Source organism: Malus sylvestris, chromosome 16 (assembly GCF_916048215.2).
Source record: "Malus sylvestris chromosome 16, drMalSylv7.2, whole genome shotgun sequence".
In the NCBI taxonomy this organism is placed as follows: Eukaryota; Viridiplantae; Streptophyta; class Magnoliopsida; order Rosales; family Rosaceae; genus Malus; species Malus sylvestris.
The window spans coordinates 11,982,511-12,003,503 of record NC_062275.1 but is presented as its reverse complement, the minus strand read 5'-3'; the positions used below and the strand labels follow the sequence as shown (position 1 = coordinate 12,003,503).

The 20,993-nt window shown below is 36.9% G+C and overlaps 3 protein-coding genes across 4 annotated transcripts; 2 read left to right on the top strand and 1 right to left on the bottom strand.

Moving 5' to 3' along the window:
* Positions 1-2,746: 2,746 nt before the first annotated feature.
* LOC126608917 (two-component response regulator ARR1-like) lies at positions 2,747-6,806 on the top strand. 2 transcript variants are annotated; one of them, XM_050276928.1, is made up of 6 exons: positions 2,747-3,238; positions 3,746-3,898; positions 4,000-4,380; positions 4,630-4,706; positions 4,850-6,013; positions 6,122-6,806. In XM_050276928.1, the coding sequence occupies exons 1-6, from the start codon at positions 3,064-3,066 to the stop codon at positions 6,191-6,193; spliced, it is 2,022 nt and encodes a 673-aa protein (XP_050132885.1). In that variant the 5' UTR covers positions 2,747-3,063; the 3' UTR covers positions 6,194-6,806. The 2 variants fall into 2 exon arrangements, with proteins under 2 accessions (XP_050132885.1, XP_050132884.1); XM_050276927.1 differs by having other exon boundaries at positions 2,748-3,238; positions 6,119-6,806.
* Positions 6,807-7,974: 1,168 nt separating this feature from the next.
* On the bottom strand, positions 7,975-10,950 carry LOC126608919 (COBRA-like protein 7). The gene is made up of 2 exons (XM_050276929.1): positions 10,288-10,950; positions 7,975-9,740 (listed from the first exon to the last, which is right to left on the bottom strand). Exons 1-2 carry the CDS (start codon positions 10,838-10,840, stop codon positions 8,320-8,322), a joined length of 1,974 nt encoding a protein of 657 aa, XP_050132886.1. The 5' UTR covers positions 10,841-10,950; the 3' UTR covers positions 7,975-8,319.
* An 8,607-nt stretch (positions 10,951-19,557) lies between these two features.
* LOC126606443 (leucine-rich repeat extensin-like protein 6) lies at positions 19,558-20,701 on the top strand. Its single transcript, XM_050273839.1, has one exon. The coding sequence runs from the start codon at positions 19,760-19,762 to the stop codon at positions 20,315-20,317; it is 558 nt and encodes a 185-aa protein (XP_050129796.1). The 5' UTR covers positions 19,558-19,759; the 3' UTR covers positions 20,318-20,701.
* Positions 20,702-20,993: the final 292 nt, after the last annotated feature.

Sequence of the window (20,993 nt, the reverse complement as noted above, 5' to 3'; positions counted from 1 at the left end):
AAATATTATTCCATTTTTTTGCGTTAAAAGCAAACCCTAAATTACTAAACCCATCAAAAGCTAGAACAAGAAACGATAAATAGTAATTATAAAATTAATCAGTAACTTTATGGATTTAAATCTCTGCTGGGAAAGCCTAGAAAAGCCAGAGCTTAAAGCATAAAGGGCAACCACACTCGCAGACGCAGAGGTTTCATTTGCTGGTTTTTCTTGGGCCTGGAGAGGAGAGTGAGTTTTAAGGTCACAAATTTACAGAGTTTTTCTTTTCCTGTGACGGTGAGAGATGAAAAGCAAAGGGAGCTTGGCGTTTGTTCATCGTAATAGAGAAAATGCTAGACTAACAGGGAATATACGGTTTCAGAATATGCTTAGTTGCTTTAGCATGGCTGTCACAGCTTTTCTTGCACAAGGAATCGGAAAGCAATACTTTTTTATATTTAATTATAGTTTACAGGATTAATATATTGGTTTAGTTTGCTGATTCAGTTCCGCTGTCTTGGATTCTATGGTATAAATTGTGATTACTTGGTAAAACTTCAAGTTTCTATTCGAGGTCTTAGATTCGATTTTTTTCTACGATCTAGCTGATAAAAGAAGAAAAACTGTCACTATTAATTTGAGTTAATGTCTATGCGGAATAAAGTTAATGTTCCACCTCAAAACCAATGCGGAATAAAGTTGGGATATGCAAAAGTCCCTTGAGTTTTCAATGTGGGGCAAAATTCTACATCTTTACAAGCACCTTTACATATGAAGATACTCAAACAAAACACGTATACATCACATGTCAAATAAACATGTGTGATCGTTATACTTTTACGCATAAGCCAAATATGTTTGATTTACAAATGATAATACAATTAACACATAAATCTATCATCAAACATACCATATTCAGAGCAATGAAGATTAAGAAATTAAGAAACGAATAAAGTAACTAGGTTTTAAAAGAAAACATGCAAACACACCACACCACACCACACCACACCACCAAAACTGAAAAGCAATGCATCTGCAAGTGCAGGGAGGATGAGTCATGACTAGGAAATGAGAGAGCAAACAATATAGGCCGAGTAAGCCTTATCCTGATGAATGGCCCCCCAAAGGACACGTGTCGAGAGGGGGAAACGGGTTGAGAATGTGGTAACTGGTGGGAAAGTAAAAGCTGGACACAGACAGCAACAGCGCAACGCAGCAGAGAATTACACCGGTTAACTCAACGGAGGTAAAAAAATTAATAACTCAACGGAGCAGCTTTTGGGAAAAGAAACAAAAGCTCATTGAACGGACTTCCGCAGCCCCTTGTCTGTTCCGTTCTGTCCTGCATCACGGGGAATCATGTTTGCCTTTGGACTAATGGATTTGTACCTAATTTTCTTTTGTTTTTCTTTCTTTTTTGCTCTCTTGTCCTTAAAATTGAAAATTTTCTCCACAGAGTTGTTCAATCACATCATTTCTTGAGTATATTTTCATAATGTATAGAATTTCATGTAATTTACCATAATTTGACTCCATTGCGTAAAGTTAGTGTAAAAATTGACCTACTTGACTTGCTAATCGAAATTTTTTCATAAATTAAAATTATTTTTTTGAGTTGGTATTATAAAATTTGCAAGTTTATTGTATGACCACTATTGGTGAATTGAAAGTGGGAAACCTAAACCACCCCAACAATGTATAGAAGTGGTTGTTTACTTTGGCAACATGGTTTCCAAGTTTTGAACAAACGAATATTATGTTGGTGTAAAACATTAATCGATCAAAATAGCAAACATTATCCTCTACATCGTCATGAAAATGGTTTTTTCGTTTTTGTACTTATATATGTAAGGTTGTCTTAGGTGTCTCGATGCTTATTCATGATGCACTTTTCGATAATTTATCTAGTCAAACGTGTGTTTTATATTTTTAACGTTGTAGTTATTTTCATAATCTTAAAACTTTCCCGTATAGTCAACATTTTTGAAAAAACAAGAAGTTTGTCTATATTTTAACTTTTGTTTCCTTTTCTAATAATAGAGTGCTAGTGACCCAAATTGAATCTCCTACAAGTAAATGAAACACAAAATAAAATAAAAGGTAAATCAAATTTGGACGACTTTATTATTTTTCTAACCTTAATATTTTTCTTTAACTAGGTATCATTGGCTGCATGATTAAATTAGTAAAAGAGTAGGATTCTATTCCTTTCAAATTTCTTTCCTCTCTAGTATTTTTCTATTTGAACGATCACGATTAAACCATGTTAACATTTATGGTGACTTCTTTATAAAAATAAAAACAAAAGAAAAAGTAAGAAAGCATGGAAGAAAAGGAAAATGATTTGGAAGGAAGAGTATCTAACTCTGTTAAATTCAAATACAATTTATTTTCAGTATTTTTACGTCAACATGTTCAAAATTTAAAAATAAAAATTTGGACAAAATAAATTAAATTTTAGATAAACTGATTTGACTTCGATTCAAACGTTGGATAATTTGAAAGGCCAAACCACAGGAAACAGATAAAACAGGAAGGTAAATAGCAGAGTTGAAAAGGAAAAGATTATACAAAATTACAAATGGTAAGCAGTAAATTAAGGAAGGAACTTGTTAGTTAATCAAGTTAATTTTTTTTTATTTTTTATTTGTATATGAGCTGGATCCACTCTTCCAGGAGTGACCCACCTCTGAATAAAATATTCAATTATTAAAAAAAGGTAACAAATAAATAATTAAATTCATAAAATAAACCCAAAACACAGACAATTAGAGCTTGGAAGCAGAGACAGACAAGTCCAGCTCTTTCAACTTCAATCCGAAGAATATATATACACACACACACACACATACATACATACATACATACATAATAAAAAATTTCTCAGCTGAAAATATAATCTTTTTCAATTCTGTTGCTTTTGCTCAACTGGGTTCTTTGAGTTTTGAATTGGGTATGAATCAAAACCGGAGCTTAAGCATGTAATTCGGGTTATCTGGTAGGGGATTTTTATATATAATTATATATAGATAGAGAGATATCTTGCAGTTTATTCGGTTTCCGAGATTTAGGTTTTTTGAAGCTATGCATCTGAGCAACGGCATGGGCTCGATGTCAACGGCTAGTTCGAGTGGAGCTTGGAAATCGGGGGATGTGGTCACTGACCAGTTTCCTGCGGGACTAAGAGTCCTTGTGGTCGACGATGATCCTACTTGCCTTATGATCTTGGAGAGGATGCTCAGAACTTGCCTCTATGAAGGTACTCTTTTCTGAGTATCTCTCTCTCTCCTCTCTCTCCCTCTCTCTCCCTCTCTCTCTCTAGAGACTTTGCTTCATGGGTTTTCTTCAATCCTTCTGTAGATGTCAATTACCTGTCTCCCAACATGGATTTATCTTTCTTGTGGGTGATTTACTGCAAGTTTTACCACTTGGGTTATAATCACTTGTGTTTTTCATGCTGTTGTTTAAGGGATTTGGAGCTTGTGGTAGAAGTTAAGATTTGGATAATTTGATATCTTTTACTGCTTAAGTTGTGATTTTGTTTGGATTTGAATCATGGGTTGTGTTAAATTTCGTTACTTGCTCTACATGGTTTGATTTAATTTTTTGTTTCTAAAAAGGTTAATCGTCTTGTTCCAGAAGTAAGATTTGAGTTTTGGTTTGTGTCTTTGTAGATTCATAGCCCTGTTTTATTAATTTTGTTCTATAGTTTGTTTATTTATTAAATTTGTGGATTGATTGAGTTGGTTTGTTTGGGATTTTTTAGTGACAAAATGTAATCGTGCGGAGATCGCACTTTCGTTGCTTCGAGAGAACAAGAACGGATTCGATATTGTTATCAGTGATGTGCACATGCCAGACATGGATGGATTCAAACTCCTAGAGCAAGTTGGACTGGAGATGGACTTGCCTGTTATCAGTGAGTTCCTCGTTTGAGTAATTTTGTGTAGATTTAACTGTTGTTAACCGGAATCGTATGTGTTAATTTGGAGCTGACACCTGATATGTGTAATTCCACAGTGATGTCTGCTGATGATGGACAAAGTGTTGTTATGAAGGGTGTGACTCATGGTGCTTGTGATTACCTAATCAAACCGGTTCGCATTGAGGCGCTGAAGAACATATGGCAGCATGTAGTGCGGAAGAAAAAGAATGAATGGAAGGATGTGGAGCAATCTGGAAGTGTGGAAGAAGGAGATCGGCAGCAGAAACCATCCGAAGATGCAGATTACTCGTCCTCGGCAAATGAAGGGACTTGGAAGAACTCAAAGAGGAGGAAGGATGAGGAAGAAGAGACGGATGAGAGGGATGATTCATCCACATTAAAGAAGCCGCGGGTCGTTTGGTCAGTTGAACTTCATCAACAGTTTGTGGGCGCTGTCAATCAACTAGGCATTGATAGTATGTCTTCTTCCCTATACTCTTCAATTTTATACTTCCTGATTGACTGTAGCCTAATATGTATAAGTGCTTTTGATCCTTTGAGTTTTGCACCTGTTTCTTCAACTAGGAGCTCTGTCAGTTTGAATTTACGTACACACTCCTCACGCGAACGGAATGGGCATGCATGACTCATAATTAGGAGCTCAAGTCTCATTTTGTATTGCAAATTATTTTTAATAAAAATTCAAACTTGATTATTTGATACAGAGGCTGTTCCTAAGAAAATTTTGGAGTTGATGAATGTTCCTGGGCTTACTAGAGAAAATGTTGCCAGCCATCTTCAGGTATGGTAATTATGCATATTATAATAATTTACGAGGAGGAATTCTCTTACAATATGAATTTGAGAAAAGTTCTGTTCTTATGTGACATGGTTAAAATATGTTTTTTGTTTGAGATTAACTCATCCTGCCAATTTATGAAGCAGAAATACAGACTGTACCTTAGAAGGTTAAGTGGGGTGTCTCAGCACCAGAATAATTTGAGCAACTCTTTCATGAGTCCTCAAGAAGCGTCTTTCGGAGCAATGTCATCGCTCAGTGGGCTGGATCTTCAGACGCTAGCTGTCACAGGTCAACTCCCTGCTCAAAGCCTTGCCACACTCCAAGCAGCCGGACTTGGGAGGTCAACGACAAAATCAGGCGTACCTATGCCCCTTGTTGATCAAAGGAACTTATTCAGCTTTGAAAATCCAAAGTTGAGGTTTGCGGAGGGGCAACATCATCTGAGCAGTAGCAAACCGATGAACTTACTTCATGGGATTCCAACAACTATGGAGGCAAAACAGCTTGCCAACTTGCACCAGTCTGCACAATCTCTTGGGGCTGTCAATATGCAAGTCAATGCTCATGGAGTCCAGAACAGTTCTCTACTTATGCCGGTAGCTCAATCGCAGCCAAGAGGGCAGATCTTGAACGAAACTTCTGGAAATCATGTTCCACGGCTCTCATCATCAATGGGGCATCCCATCATGTCTAATGGTATGAGTAGTGGAGTTTCGGGAAGAAATGGAATTGTTGATAGCGGCAGAGGCGGAGGATATAATCCAATGCAACAAAACTCGTCAATGTTGAATTATCCCCTGAACAACAGTTCACAACTACCATGCAACAGTTTTACTCTTGGAAGTACACCAGTAATGTCCAGCCTCACGTCTAAAGGAGCATTTCCAGAAGATGTAAATTCTGATGTAAAAATATCTTCTGGATTTATGCCAAGTTATGATATGTTTAACGAGTTACAGCAGCTCAAATCAAATGATTGGGACTTGCAGAATGTGGGATTGACTTTTGACCCCTCTCAACATACAAACTCCATGCACAATAGCCTTGAGCCGTCAGTTATAGTTCATCAAGGATTTTCTTCTAGCCAAAGAGGTGGACAAAGCGGGAGTGTTGGAAAAGCTCTGTTCTCAATGGGCGAAGGCAGTCATCTTGGGAATGTGCAAAATACCAGTCAACGTCTTAACGGTCTTGTTGTTGACAATACAGTTAGGATTAAAGCTGAAAGTGCGGCCGATGCAACTTCTCAAACTAGCTTCTTTCATGAACAATATGGTCAGGATGATCTAATGAGCGCACTTCTCAAACAGGTCAGTTTTTTGCCTTCATTCCATTTTACGGTATTTGAATTTTTAGATACGTGTTTCGAGCTATCAAGGGCATTATTTACTCATGAAATTTCTTTTGTTTTTCAGCAGCAAGATGGACTTGGACCCGCTGAAAATGAGTTTGACTTTGATGGGTATTCCTTGGATAATATTCCTGTGTAGAATGCGCTCCTACAGTATTTTGTATGATTGCAGATCTGGTGTATATAATTGCGGCAATGGAAGTCATTTCTTCTGCAATCAGATGGTGGACATTCAAGTTTGTTTCTACACCAGAGAAAACCAGAGTGCGTAATTTCACAAATCATATCTTTCGTTGTGAATATCATGATGTGCTGTTTTTAGGAGATAAAAGATGAGGATGATGGATAACCGAGGTGGATCGAATATGTCTAAAGATATTTGTTGTGCACAATACTGCTGCATGGTAGGCAAAGCATGCATGCAAAATTTAGAGGGGCTAGAAAGAAGCATCGTTTTCTGGGGTGCCGGTGAAACTTGTCCTCGGTTTTAGGCTCATCTTGAGTATTCTAGGGTAGGTTTTGATACTTCTTCTAACTCTAATAACACATGAAGCTTGCCGTTAGTGAATTTCTTTTGCCCCTTCCTCCGTTGCCTTTCCTTCTCGTTCCAGGAATTGAGTTTGATGTACATATATTCTATTTGGTTACTCAAGACATAAGTCTGGGGTATTCTTTTCTGGTTGCTTTCTTGTACTTAAAATTTCTAGGAATTCTTGTATGTCCCCTATTCTTAATAATCTTCTCCTATCTTAGTACATGGTTTTTCTTATTTATTTATTTTTCAAGTAGGGAGAGACACTCCGTTGTGTTTGTTTGACTAGTGCAAGCTCTCACACCGCGTGGAGTCATTGTAGAGTCAGGTGAGATTGAAATACATGAAGTTGTGTGCTTTTGCGAGAGGTGCTGACGAGGTGGTCCTAAGTTTTATGCTAAAGTTACAAATGAGTAATGCTAGTGGCGATGATTCACTATTTTTAGGCACTAATTGGAAAAGGTGTATTGGCTTTGTGCCGGAGGGAGAGTAAATGGGCAAACGGGAACAATGCAACATGAAGTGGTCGGATAAGATAATAAGAAGTGGTCCACGTTAATTAAGCATGAGCTTTGGAATCATTCCAACCGCCACCAAAAAGAAGCGAAAAAGAAAAATGGAAGAGCCTGCAGAATAGAATAGAATATTAACAAGGAATAATTTCGGTTGAACAAGCCGCAAAATTCGTTTCACTTTATCATGTGAACTCTTCTCCCTAAAATTCAAAAGTTACAATTAGAAACTTATGTGGGACCCATCACTTAATAAGTCTATCACCGGCCAATGAATTTGATTATAAACCTTCACTATGCGTTAACATTCAATAATAAAAATTTAAAATCGAGTTTTAAGGATAAAATGACAAATTTAACATAAAATATTATAAATCTCCATTATGCGTCAACATCCCACATAACGAAATTAACAAAATTAAAGCAATGTGAAACAAATTTTGAGTTTTATAGAAATGACGATTTTTGAGTTTTAAGGAGCAAAATGAGATCCAAAGTCAAGTTCCAAGGGGCAAAGTTGAGCGAATTTTGAGTTTCAGAGAGTAAAGTAGCGATTTTTGAGTTACAGGAGATAAAAGTGAAATTAAAATCGAGCCATAGGGAGTGCAACAAAAATAAAGCCTTAGTGCAATTACCACTTGAACTTAAAAATAGGATAGGCCTATTCACACGTTCATTTTCACCTCTTACACCCTTGTTAATTTTTTGTCATTGATTTTCTTCAATTCATTCGATTCATCGACCAAAAATTAAAAAGAGTGTGTGAGAAGTAAAAATGCACATGGATAACACTAGGGAGAAAAAGGCGGCATAAGCACTAGTCTTGGAAACATTAGGGTGAGTCTAGAACGAGATTCTAATGGACACTGCTATCGCTTCCACAACCAACAAAGTGTACACAAATAACAAAAAAGAATCAAGAACAAGCATCTAGTTCAATATATATCGTTTATACAAAATATGAGAACATTAGCTACATATAGTTTTGCTGTTACTTTGCGGTGTGTCGATCCTCCCTTCGGTATTTGCAGATGAAAAGCAAAAGAATACCAGCCACAACCAAAATCCGCCTAAAAACCTCTTTTAAGTACCGGCAATGGCATGCACGCCTTCTGGTAGTTGGGATTTCGCAAAACCTCCCCGTTGAGTATCAATCAAAACCACTGAAAGAATATAAACATCAGCAGTAGCTACAAGATCTAGCATTGCCTCATCCCTCAGCTACTGCTGCATCACCATAAACGCTACAACCATTACGAGAACTGAGAAAATTAGAGATGTGCGTTTTCTGTAACCACTGCTAGGATATGCTGTAGGAAGAGCGCACTCCTCCCCGTTAAAGTATACTTTCGTCGGAAACCCATCTCCACCAACCAAATTGATTCCGGGAGTAATCTTCTTTGTAAATGAGAGCACTGACTGCTGTTTCCCAGGCACCCTAGGATCCTTCTTTGGGTTGGCTCCATCTGTTTCCGCCACAAGATAGTTCAATCCTTTGAAGCCTTGCATGAATACGGTATTATTGACACCATTAATTTCCAAGTGACTTGCGTTGAAAGAGTACGCCTTTTCGAAACCAGGGCCTGCTTTATCCAGTTGTACTGCAGCGAACCAATCAACAAAAGCCGTTTCATCCCAATTGAAGACTGTGACCCTTGCACTCCATCCACGAGAGTAGTCTGTATATAAATGCCAGTTGATGCTGATCCCACAGTTATCACCACAAGGTGTCGGGTTTGGGACTGGAAGGTGTTTAATATCAGCCCAAGATTTTGCCTTGACAGTTCGGTTGTCAAAGGGAACAAGAAGTGACTCTGGTGGGAGAAGCATAGCTGGTGCAGTTGTGCTACAAGTTCGAACTGTATTACTAGGGCAGCCACAAGCGCAAGTGTTGCATGGGACGACAGACTCATTGTAGAAAGCAGAAAATGAAACACAGCAACTAGGGATTGCTCCTCTGGGTTGGGTAATATTGCACACAACCTGCCAGCTGGCTACTGCAGATATATTCACTGGCAAGCCAGATCGGTCAGGGAACTGACTGGGACTCACCCGGACAGGAGGGCCACATTTATAATCAGGGTTGAGCGTGCCTTTGATTCCCCAGTTTTGCGGCGGTGAGAGCTGGGACCGGTTGAGATTTGGAGGCATTTTAAAAACTTGCATCTGGAATGATGAAACTGACTTGCTTGCATCCATTGTTGGTGGCAAGATAGTACCATTTCGGCAACAATAAGGGACCAGACCAAGAAGTGTGTCATTGGCTTTTGTTGGAGGAAGGTCAATAATTGTTGGCCGTCTTTCACAATTCAATACAGTTGAGAAGTCTAGATTCTCGTAGAATGTACCTTGTTTACCGAATATACAATCAGAAGAATCAACAACAGATGGATAAGCCCCCTTCGTTGAAAATATGAACTCATCTTCCATCCAGTCCCAGCTCAGTTTCCAATTATCAAGACGACCAAGGGAGTTATGGTTGGCGATTGTCACTTGCGCCGTGTAATCTGTTGCCCGAGTACTGATCACATCATACATCATTGTAAGATCTCCCTTTTGACGGGGGAGGAACTCATCGTCCACAGTGATGTTCGTTTTAAAATTTGCGTCTACGGTGCAACAGACTTGCATTTCATGGGTCCCTGTAATGAACATTATCAGAGCAGTGTATGAGCATGCTCATAAACATGGACAGTCAAAGTCGAAAATGAAAACCCAACTTAGCGTATGAAGTAAAACAAAAGACATACCCTAACGATATAGCATTTTTTCTCTGTAGATCAAAACGAACAAATTTATCTTGCAGATATAGAGAGCGTTGTCTTCTGAAAACGAAAAACTAATGTTTTGTGGTTCAAGACATTCTCTGTCGACTATCAAACTTTCCTAGTGACTGAAGGTAAGTCAGCAGCTTTGAGGCAGTTTGCATAACAGATGCATATCCTAAAGAGACCCATACCGAAATAAAATGTTCAATAAATCACTAAACAAAATCCAAATACCCAAGCATCGTCTCATCAAATTCAACTCATTTAATACAGGTAATTGCAATAAACATTCAAAAGAGCTATCAAAAGTATTCAATTCACAACAGCTAAATCTAATCTGCATACTCCAAATCAAAGTCCATCAAAAACCATCAACCAAAAATGTACCGAAAGAACACAAAAATGAAGTTTACGGGCTCACCTTGCATTGCAGCCGCTGGGCAGACGAACCCATCATTGGCCAGAGTAATATTGGAAGGCATGGGAACTTTGGGTGGGGCCACACCGAACTGGGTCCCGATCAATTTGACCTGAACCTGCATCTGGGCCAAGTCCCCCGCCGTCTTAACCGCCGTCTTCAGATCGGTCATCGGATACCCAGCAAAAACGGTGCCGTTTCCGACACCCCCAGGGATACTAGTACCGTCGGCCAAAACAGCATTGGAGGCAGAGACCAAGTACTCGTTGTTGGTAAACCCCACAAACACCCTCCACGACTTGAGATCGTCGAGCCCGTTGTTGAGCACTGTGAGAACCGACTCGAACTTGTAAGGCTGCTGTTTCGGGTCTTTGACCTCGGGCGGGAGCTGGGGTCCGGCAGTATAGGCGTAGGACAGGAAGACGCCGTTGCACGAGTCGGAGGCCGGCGCCGGAGCTGCGGCGGTTGGCTGGGCGAGTGAGAAGGGCATGATCGTGAGGATAATGAGAAGATTGAGGGCCATGATCGGAGGCCAGTTCCTGGAGCCCGAGTCCATGGCTTTTGGTTTTCTTGGGGTTCCCCAAAGTTTGGATTTTTGAATTTGGAGAAACAGATAGGGTTTATATATGTGCGACTGTTTCTGTGTGCGCTTTTTTTCAAACGCGTAGAGAGAGAGAGAGAGAGAGAGAGAGAGAGAGAGAGTAACGTTGGATTGTAAATTATGTAATACTAATACTGCATAGTGGAAACTGTAATTTGACAATATTTTTTTGTTTAAGTTTTTAAAATATATGTTTTATGTATTTGTTGCCGTCTTTGAATGATTCAATTCCAAAAGTCTTTGAATGTTTGAAAGCAAATGGCAAGAAAGTGCGTGTGTAGAAAATACTAGTGCGAAGACTGCTGCTTGTGTTTGTTTTGAGCGTGAAAAGGTCCCTTTGTCTTTGTCTCAACGGAACCCTTCCCCTCTCTTCTTATTTGATTTTGAATCTGTGTTCGTTAATCGGTTGAGGGACCTGATCGTTTCGGATAGAAATGTTCTCTTGTCAAACTTGAGTTAATAGACAATTAAATTATGTATTTATCAGTCGTACGTTTAAGACAATGGTTACAAGTAGAACGCTCAAACAAAAGTCAATGCGATCAAATTCTCGATCCACTGTCTGTCAATATAAGCATCTTATGTTGTCTGATAATTTGTAAGAGAATGATAACGCTTTGAAAGAATTCTGTTTCATGTAAATAATTGGGTAACCAGCAAAGTCAATGCATGTCAATATGTTGCGGGCACGTCCTTTTGTCTGAAGCTCATAGATACCAAAACGTGGCTCACTCGTTTGCATTTGGACCTATATGTTATGTTAATGGACTCGGCCTGGTTTTCCACAATCTGACCATTGCGGCCCTTCACATGGGCCCAATTTTGAAAGGCAAGACATGCAGATTATTTTGTGGGGTACAATTTGGGTTGGATCAAAATCTTAATCTGTTTATGTTTAGTTTGATTTTAAACCCGTTTCAGGCCGGTTAGAATTAAGTAAAACCTCGTTTCAACCCCACCCGATCTCAATTGGTTATTTATTGGGTTGAGTTGGGCTGAGTTGGGTTGATGCTTGTCTGTCCATGTTAACTCAAATCTAACCCAAGTTATATTCTGATTTCTTTCAAACATAATACTGACTTCGCTTCATATTATACAAGCTACGTATAAATTTTGGGATGAAATTACTTGAAATTTGGTGGTGATTTTCATTTGGTCAATGATTGATGCTATTTAGTTTGACTTTTGTGTGAATGTTAATTTATGGAATTGAATTCTAACTAGTATTGATGTTATCTAGTTCAAATTTTTGAAAAATCTTTCAGAATAAATAAGATATTAAAAGATTGAACTTGATAAAGTTGAGCAACCCGAATAAACCTAGACCTAAATGAAACTTGATCCCGAAAGAGCCTGCATGAATCCAAACCCAACCCAAGTCCAAATTGTGATAGTTGAATATTAGAGATCAATTGACATTCAATCCGCCTGACCCGAGTTGCACCTCTAAATCTTATCGTAACATATGAATATCTTGAAAAGGATTTTTATTGTTACATTAAACCATGAAGACGACCTTATACAGAGAGAGCTATCCCCAATAGCTTAGATTAAATAATTATTTGATTAAACAATAACCATCCAATTATGAGATTTTGTTTGGACCCTTGGATGTAAGAGGTTTGTTATGACCATCAACTGAAAGAAAATTTTGTCGTAAAATTATACTAATCTCAAGTTATATACCTTTTTATTCCCCCCCCCCATAAAAAGGCTGTTATTATTATTTTTAGGGGGAGGGAGAGGATTCGAAACCAATGGCAAAGTTAGAAATTTACAATAATGAGGCACGAATAAGAAGCTTACAAAAACTAAATATACTTTTATTTCTAATTGGCAACGACATATTCTCATATTTTAAAACATCGTATCACAACATCATTTACAATAGAATCAAATACACTTTTCATTACATATAACCAAGTTATTATTCGACCATTGACTTTCATTCATTTTTCATTGTATACAACCAAATTATCATTCAATCATTGATTTTCCACACGATGTGAATCCTTCACAATGGTGATCACTAAAAAAGCTATACCTATTGTAGATAGGCAGTAGTTTTGGTATGTTTTAATTAAAAAATATTAATAAATGGTCTCTCTATTTTGCTTTTCTTAGCTATTACATGGTCATATAAAAATTCAAACGGGAGATATTCGAAGTGGTTGGGGTCAGTGGCAGCCAATGTCTCCATGTTGGCTCTGCAACTGTTCAAAACTACTACAATAATTAAGAAGAGAGCAAGTTTTAAATCCGAGACACATAGTAGATAGCCAACATCCTATATCTACCATTCGACCACGTGCATCTCAAGTTGTACACCTAAAAAACTATTGATTATGCTACAGTGTTAGTACTAGGGTTAGAAGATGAACAGACAGAAGAGTTAGACATTACATCACATGAGACCTCTCTATAAGACACTCAACGGCCGTCAACTCACAAGGGTCAACCTTTAGCTAGTTAACACTAAAAACGGACATCAACTATTGAACTTGAAGGAGAACAATAACACTTTTATGATTTGGGACAAATCTACCTTAGTGGAATGCATTAACTCATTAAAATTGACCTCTCATTCCACCAGCGAATTAAATGGTGATTAGGACATAATAGCAAACAAGGAAATCTATTACGTCATCATTACTATATATCCGCTCACGTGAGTTTTTTGCATACACACAAACGGATATTACAATTGTAAAGAAAAAGTTCTCTTGTCTATTAGTCCGTTGATCAAACACAATCCTTTTAAAACAAAAGATTTACTTACACACACAACTAACATCAATTTCTCAATCGTCAACCGTTTGTATGCATGTGAACGAGTAACTCTTATGTATCAATCAAGGATTGAACCAAGAGTTTATTACAAGATGGGCTAGCCTGAATGTGGTTTTGTTTAGTGGTATCAATCAACCCACTGCCAATTCTTAATGTGCAACATTAGCAAGGTTATAAAAGACGCTAAGCTTTAGTCAGGACGACTAGGCGGGGGCTTATGCAGGTCTAGGCGCCCTTCTTAATTTTCAAACGCCTAGTGATTAATCGGGACAGTGGCTAACTGCCTAGCATTTAGGCGAGGCCTAGGTGGAGCTAGGCGGAGATTTTTAGGATAGTGAACGTTAGTAACATCTATCAATGGCCGCCAACCACTCACATATAATTGATTAAAAATAATGCATCATGTTACTATACTAGGCATGTGGTTTGAGAATAAAGCGTGAATGAAGTTCTCTTCAAAGAAATCAAAAGGGGCCAAGAATATTATAGCAAGTGAGACTGCCTACCACACATGCAACTACCTTGTCCGATAAGTATATGCATGATCAAATCGATCGAGGTCCCCTTTTCACTTTTGTTTGAAAGCCTATGAGAGATGCTTGCTTAATCAATGTCAAGGTAGAGGGGCCAATTAGTAACTCACTTTTGGATCGGAATATTTAATTTTCATGCATAATCCTATGATTTCATGAAGTGATGTACGTATTACAACGCTAATGGCAATTAGACAAGGTGTATAATCACAATTTGCTCTTATTTAGTTTGCATCCGTGCTCTTGAGAGGTTTTTGCACGTATTTAAAGTATATTTTTATGTGAGTATAATATTTATTACTTATTTACTATTTACTTGAAGTGTGATGATCATGCCTTTTTTTGGTTTGCAAGTGTAACTGAACCAACCTATATATGAAGTAAGAATTACCCGGGTTTTGGATTTTGGATTTGGCATCAAACTAGGCTATATTTCACACTTGTAAGAACTTAAGAAGGTAATTAGTTATTTTATATCATGATTCACACTCTTGAGGCGAAGTACGTAGAAGCTACAGGCCATTAAGAAAATAACAAAAGTCAAAAGGTGATCACGATCAGTGAAGTCCAAGATTCTTTCAATTTTATATTTGAAGCTTTTTGTAATTAAACATTAATTTTCATTTTCTAATTAGAATTTAATATGCACATCATGATCTTTTTACCTTTAATTAGAAAGTACTGGCCGGGTTGGGATTCTTTTGAAACCCTTGTAATACCAGCAAATCTGAACTAGCAATATATTCCACTGCATGCCTTTTTTTAAAAAAATGTTGAGGGAACTCTTTCAAAAGTAGAATATTTTTTGTATGAATTTTTTGCTATCTCACAGTTAAATGTTAACTCTTGTCGTAACATTGTGCCAAAAATATGAAGGGTATAGAGTTTATGGAGAGTCTCATCAGCATTTTTTTTTTAACAAATGATAGTATTATATTTAAATTATTTAAATCATGGGGACGGGAATTCGAACTTTTATGCAAACAATAAAATACGCTACTATCTAACTAACTTGACTAAACTTAAATTTACGCGCATTATAACAAGTAATTAAAGAATGTTAAACATGGTTTTTCTTTTTGTTGGAATGCAAACATGGTTAGTATTTCCACTTAATACTTATACATCGAGATGAAACTAAAGAGACAAAAGGGCCGACATCTTTCAATGATCTTTGTATAGACTAGTTGCTCCACCGGAGTTAATTTGGTAAAGGAGAAGGGCATTATTTTTTAATGTTTTGTGACCACTAATTGTCCACTCAAACAGCCAGCTGGAAAGTTCCATGTGGAGATTGTGATCTTATAATATTTCCAAAATACATATTACATGCATGGCACAAAATATATGTTGATTTGATTAAATTATAAATTAAAAATTAAAAACCTATTGAGAATAATTATTTACCAGTAACATTTATGTAAATTCATAGGAATTTATCTTAGCCTAAGAAGTTGGTTGTTCGTCGGTTGGCACCAATGGCAAGAGAGGCTCATTCATTTCCCTCCCAGTCATGCCAACTCATTGCACAGAAATCAAACACAAGATTTCGGATAAAAAAATAATGATTCTTAATCATTTGAGTTATAAATTTCGTATATTTCTCGGTGTTTTGATTAACATCAAGAGAGAAATTCCGTGATGGTGAAGCATTTTATTATATTTAAGTTATGCAGAAGAATCGGGTTCCTGTTTGTTTATTTCTGTGCACTTATAGTTAGCCGCGTGAAAAATGCATCAGTGCACTCACCCATATTGCTGGTGGCCATGTGATCGACCTGCACTGCATGCATTATTATTATTATTATTACTTATCCAACATTAATTACTAAATGGGGACTCTGAAATTACTCGACCTCTTAACCCTAATTACTCATTGGTCGGTGGGAAAAAAAATGGTATAAGAGCTAATTAGCTGAGTAATAACCCAACTTAAATAATAACAATCTAATTTATCAATTTTCGAACCAAAAAGAGCCGAATCTCTTTATTTTCTGCGATGCCAGCTGGCCCATATCTATGTGCTCTTTAACAACTCATTCCTTATCACTTATTTCTTGTCAAGAAGTATTTTGTATTCTGTCGAATATGAACATGTATATAGATATAATACAATGTTGTTCCTACGTGTATAACTTAGACAAATTTAATCTTTCTCCTCCATTTTATACCAGATTAAGAATGTATGTGATGTTCCATTGACCATGCAGCTTTTTAATTATATATACATGTGTATATATACGAACAAACATTCCAAGATCATCTCCAATCATTGGGTTAAAACTTAAAATGTTTAACCTATAAAATTTAGGTTTTAACCCATAAACAATTTTTCTCCTCCAACCCTTACGAGTTAAATTTTTAGCCCAAGATTATTAAAGAATGAATTTAGGATAATTTTTTCTTAAAGTAACCTTTTAAAAAAAATTATATATGTACACTATCATAATTTAATTTTATGAATATTTTAACCTAAAAATATTTAGATTCCGATAAATATTGAAAATTCACTAAATTGACATTATGAAACTCGTAGAACACTATGAAAGATTATGAAACACAGAAAATAAATTTTTTTAATTACTTTAGACGTTGGATTTAAATTTGGACCGTTAGATCTTTTTTTTTTACTGTTGAATTAGATCATATTAGATTTTAGCCGTTGAATTCAATGAATTTATAAATATAAAACTAAAAAAATAATACACATATATAGTGGGCCAATCCTCAGGAGGAATCCTGGGCTAAATTTGCCCCATAAATGAGTTTTGGAGTTGGAGCAAGTTTGAATAAGTTTATAACCTAAAATTTGAGTTTTATTCCAAGGGTTGGAGTTGGTTTAAGAGATAGAATTTTCATTTTTTTAAGAAAAATAAGAATTGCACGTGTAGCTGTACGATCTCATTTAATAAAAGCGTGTTGAGAAGCCCAAAAATAGGAGAAATTTTTATTGTGACAGGAACGCAGGTGGTACGCCGTGTGTTTTTATATAAGTGGTGGAAATTTTTATTTTTTAAGTTATTAACTTTTTAACACACATATCTCATCATTTGTATAGTGACACGTGGTGTACCACCTCGTGTGCCTGTCACATTGAAAAATCTCTCCAAAAATAGAGATCATTTTCTCTTAAATAGCATGTGTGTGTATGTGTGTGTGTGTATGTGTGTGTGTGTATATATATATGGGACACTTTAGATGCGGTCCCTATCAATATTCTTTGATTGAAACCTTGTTAGTTTTTAGTTTTTGATTGATGTCCCTGACATTAATTTAATAATGTAAGTTACTATATTTTTTAAATTAAAAATTAAAAATTGAAATTTGTAATTGTTTATATTAATGAGATTTTAAATAAAACCCATAATTTATGGGATTAAAAATAATAAAATATAAATTATACTCTCTATTATATTGTGTGTGTGTGTATACATATATGTATGGGTACATTAACCAAAATTAACAAAAAAAGTTATTGTACCAAAACATGGATACATTCTCAAATCAACGAAAAAGAATGTACCCATATAAGTTTAAACATGGATTAAAAAAATTGAATGGATTTTATATTAAAAAAGGGTGCATTTTACATATAACAAATTGATATATTTGAGAATGGGTACATTTAAGATTAAAAAAATTGAAAAATTATATGAATGGATACATTTAAGATTAAAAATTAAGAATCTTTTTATATATATAAAAAAACTAATAGGTACAAACTTAATTTAATTTATTTTTTTATTATTTTGGAAATGTTTGAATTGAAAATTAATTAGAAGTTTAATAGAGGTGTGAGTATTAAACCCTAAATTAATTACTAATTTTTATATTAAAAAATTATATAATAAACATGTAAATTGATTATCACATTAATGCTAGGGACTTGAATCAAAATTTGATAACTAATAAGGTCTTAGTTAATAAACAGTAAGAACTAGAGACCGGATACTAATTTTTCCTATATATATATATATATGGATGTCATATCCACATACCATTTTTTACTTCTCACACACTCTTCTAATTTTCGGCTATCAAATCGAATGAATTGAAGAAGATCAACAGACAGAAATTAACAAAATATGTGTGAAAAGTAAAAAGATATGCGTGGATGGCACACCCATATATTTAGACACACACACACAAACATATCCATTATGCATTTGCAGTAGCCGCCAAGCTTTGCTGATCGTACTTTTGTCGATCGCAAAAACAAGAAAGCCAAATGCAGATATATATCATTCTCTAGTGCAATAGTATTCGGTGTAGTACGCATATTTGGCTGAATACCAGTAAAAAAATCCATGCACACCACGTGGAGCTTGCGTCTTGATTACGTCTGCGTCTCAAAAAATTTCATCCTTCCACGTATGAACGTCTCTGTACAAGTCAAGCCCAACGACAATGACTCTGACAATTCCTCAAGCTTTCAATCGTTTCCTTTTACTTTTTAACCCAGCTCATTACTCACAAGCATGGTTATTAGCGACTAATTAACCAGGTACCATACTGAACCAAAAGGATTTCTCAAACAAATGATCTAGATGTGATGATTGAATTATTACTTACATATTTATTGATGTGCTTATTTCCTATTGGTAACACGTAATTAGGTTTGCAAATTTAGTTTAAAATTTTAATCTTCTTAACATTTTTCAAAGGGAGATACCCAACATTTCAACACAAAATCATTGCTTTTCTTTGTGCAATATATTAATTTTGAGTTAGATACTCACGTTTTATAATTACGTATTGAACTCATTAGTTCATGTGCTCACGCGTTATTTAATATGTGTTGTTCAAGTATTAAGATTAAATAAGTTCACAAGTAAAGAGGCACATTAAAAATGTGAATGCTAGGCCAAAAAACTAATGCATCCGTCTCTCCAGTGCGATGAAAACAAAATAGGCCTCAACTCAACATAACATCGGATGTGTTTATATAGGTCTACATCTTTTCACTTGTCAGCTTCTTAAAAACTCTTAACAACTCTGATTGCACATTCATTTCGTCGCATGTCAGTTAATGGCATTAGGATAATACACTCCATGTAACTGAAAAAATGTTATACACGTCACTTTACCTATACTTATGCCGAAATTCAGGACTAGGGATACCCCCCTACAAATCAAAGGCATCCCCACCCCCACCGCCCATCTATTACCTAATCATTAACCTCAAATTCTGGACTTTTGCCCTAAACGTCCGCCGATAACATTAGGCCACTTTCTGTGAAAGTAAAACCGCGTTGTTTCGGTGTCTCCTTTTTACAATTTGAAGCTCCCCACTTCCCCTCTAGCTCTACACTTTGCTCTTTGTACATACCCCTTATTTAAACCCACTCTTCCAAAAGGATGTGGTGTAGGCTACAAAGACAAGACACATTTACTACGTACATACACCCCCCTCCCACTCTCTTAAAGTCCCTCAACACTCTCACTCCTCCACTCTCCCCCCTCCCCCACTCCATTTGGCCATTTCTCAAAAACACCCACCGTTTTTCATCGCCTTTTTCTTCTTGTGTTTCTCCATCTTTCTCAGCTAACCATGAAAATTACTCATCATGCCCACTTCTCTTTCATGCTTCTGCTTCTACTCACCGTCGCAACCACAACGCTTTCTTCGCCGCTGCCGAAGCCCAAAGTGATCTCCAAGGAGCAGATCGAATGCGAAATGTGCTCCGTCTGCGATAACCCATGTGGCCAAGTGCCATCCCCTCCTCCGCCATCTCCTCCCCCTCCTTCTCCGCCATCATCTCCGCCGCCTTCTCCGCCATCCTCATCCTCATCCTCAAACTGTCCGCCGCCTCCGGCACCACCGAGCTCCGGAACCACGTACTACTCTCCTCCGCCACCCTCCCAGCCCACTTACTACTACTACCCGCCACCACAAGGCGGCAGCGGGGGTGGCGGGGGTGCGTTTTATCCGCCGCCGAAGGGCCAGAACTACCCAGTGCCGCCGCCGCCGAATCCAATTGTGCCATACTTTCCGTTTTACTACTATAACCCTCCTCCGCATACGTCATCCGGCTCAGTTCAGCTGGTGGCTAGCCACCCACTAGTTTACAGTGCTGCTCTGTTTTCTGTTGTTCTCTGTTTGCTTTGACGAACAAGTAAACGGAAAAGGAAGGTGGAATTAATAATGTGGCGGCAGATTCACAGATCTTCGACCGAGCAAACAACCGAAGAGGAAGAAATCGAAGACAGAGAGATGCGAGTTGCCTACTGCTGGTTTCACATTTCCGAAAATGCCCTTGAGGAACAGGTGTTTCTGTGCCCTGACACTCGAAATTAAAGCTGAAAGAATACGGATGGGAAGTAAAAACTCTCTCTCTCTTCATCTCTCTTTGATTTTTCTCTTCTGCCTTAATTTATCTGTCTGAATTATAACGATGATCTGTTGTAATTTGGTGGCCAATTTGTACCTATTGTTATATGGTTAATATGATTATGAAAATAAAGTAAAATGTTAATCATTTTTTGCTAATAATTTGCATTAGCTCGATAGAAATTCATTGAAATTTGTATTGATAACGTCGATGTTCTTCCTTCGATACATGATCTTTTAACATAATTTGAGACTGTTGAGCTCGGTATACATTACTTATTCCTTCTCTGATATTTTAAGTTTATAATATTTGTCTGCGGAGTGAGAGTACACTTATTGATATAATAAGTGAGGGTACCTGATTTTATGCAAGATTATCTTTGACACAAAAATTAAAAAAAAGGGCAATTGGTATTAACAATTGGGTTCCAAGGGGGTACCTGATGTTCTTCTT

Bases quoted from the DNA above. Each gene is read 5' to 3' on its own strand.
- LOC126608917 (XM_050276927.1), top strand. From the start codon at position 3,064: ATGCATCTGAGCAACGGCATGGGCTCGATGTCAACGGCTAGTTCGAGT. The intron at 3,899-3,999 runs GTGAGTTCCTCG...GTAATTCCACAG, and splicing joins GATGGACTTGCCTGTTATCA to TGATGTCTGCTGATGATGGA. The intron at 6,014-6,118 runs GTCAGTTTTTTG...TTTGTTTTTCAG, and splicing joins TGAGCGCACTTCTCAAACAG to CAGCAAGATGGACTTGGACC.
- LOC126608919 (XM_050276929.1), bottom strand. From the start codon at position 10,840: ATGGACTCGGGCTCCAGGAACTGGCCTCCGATCATGGCCCTCAATCTT. The intron at 9,741-10,287 runs GTGAGCCCGTAA...TGTTCATTACAG, and splicing joins CCCAGCGGCTGCAATGCAAG to GGACCCATGAAATGCAAGTC.
- LOC126606443 (XM_050273839.1), top strand. From the start codon at position 19,760: ATGAAAATTACTCATCATGCCCACTTCTCTTTCATGCTTCTGCTTCTA.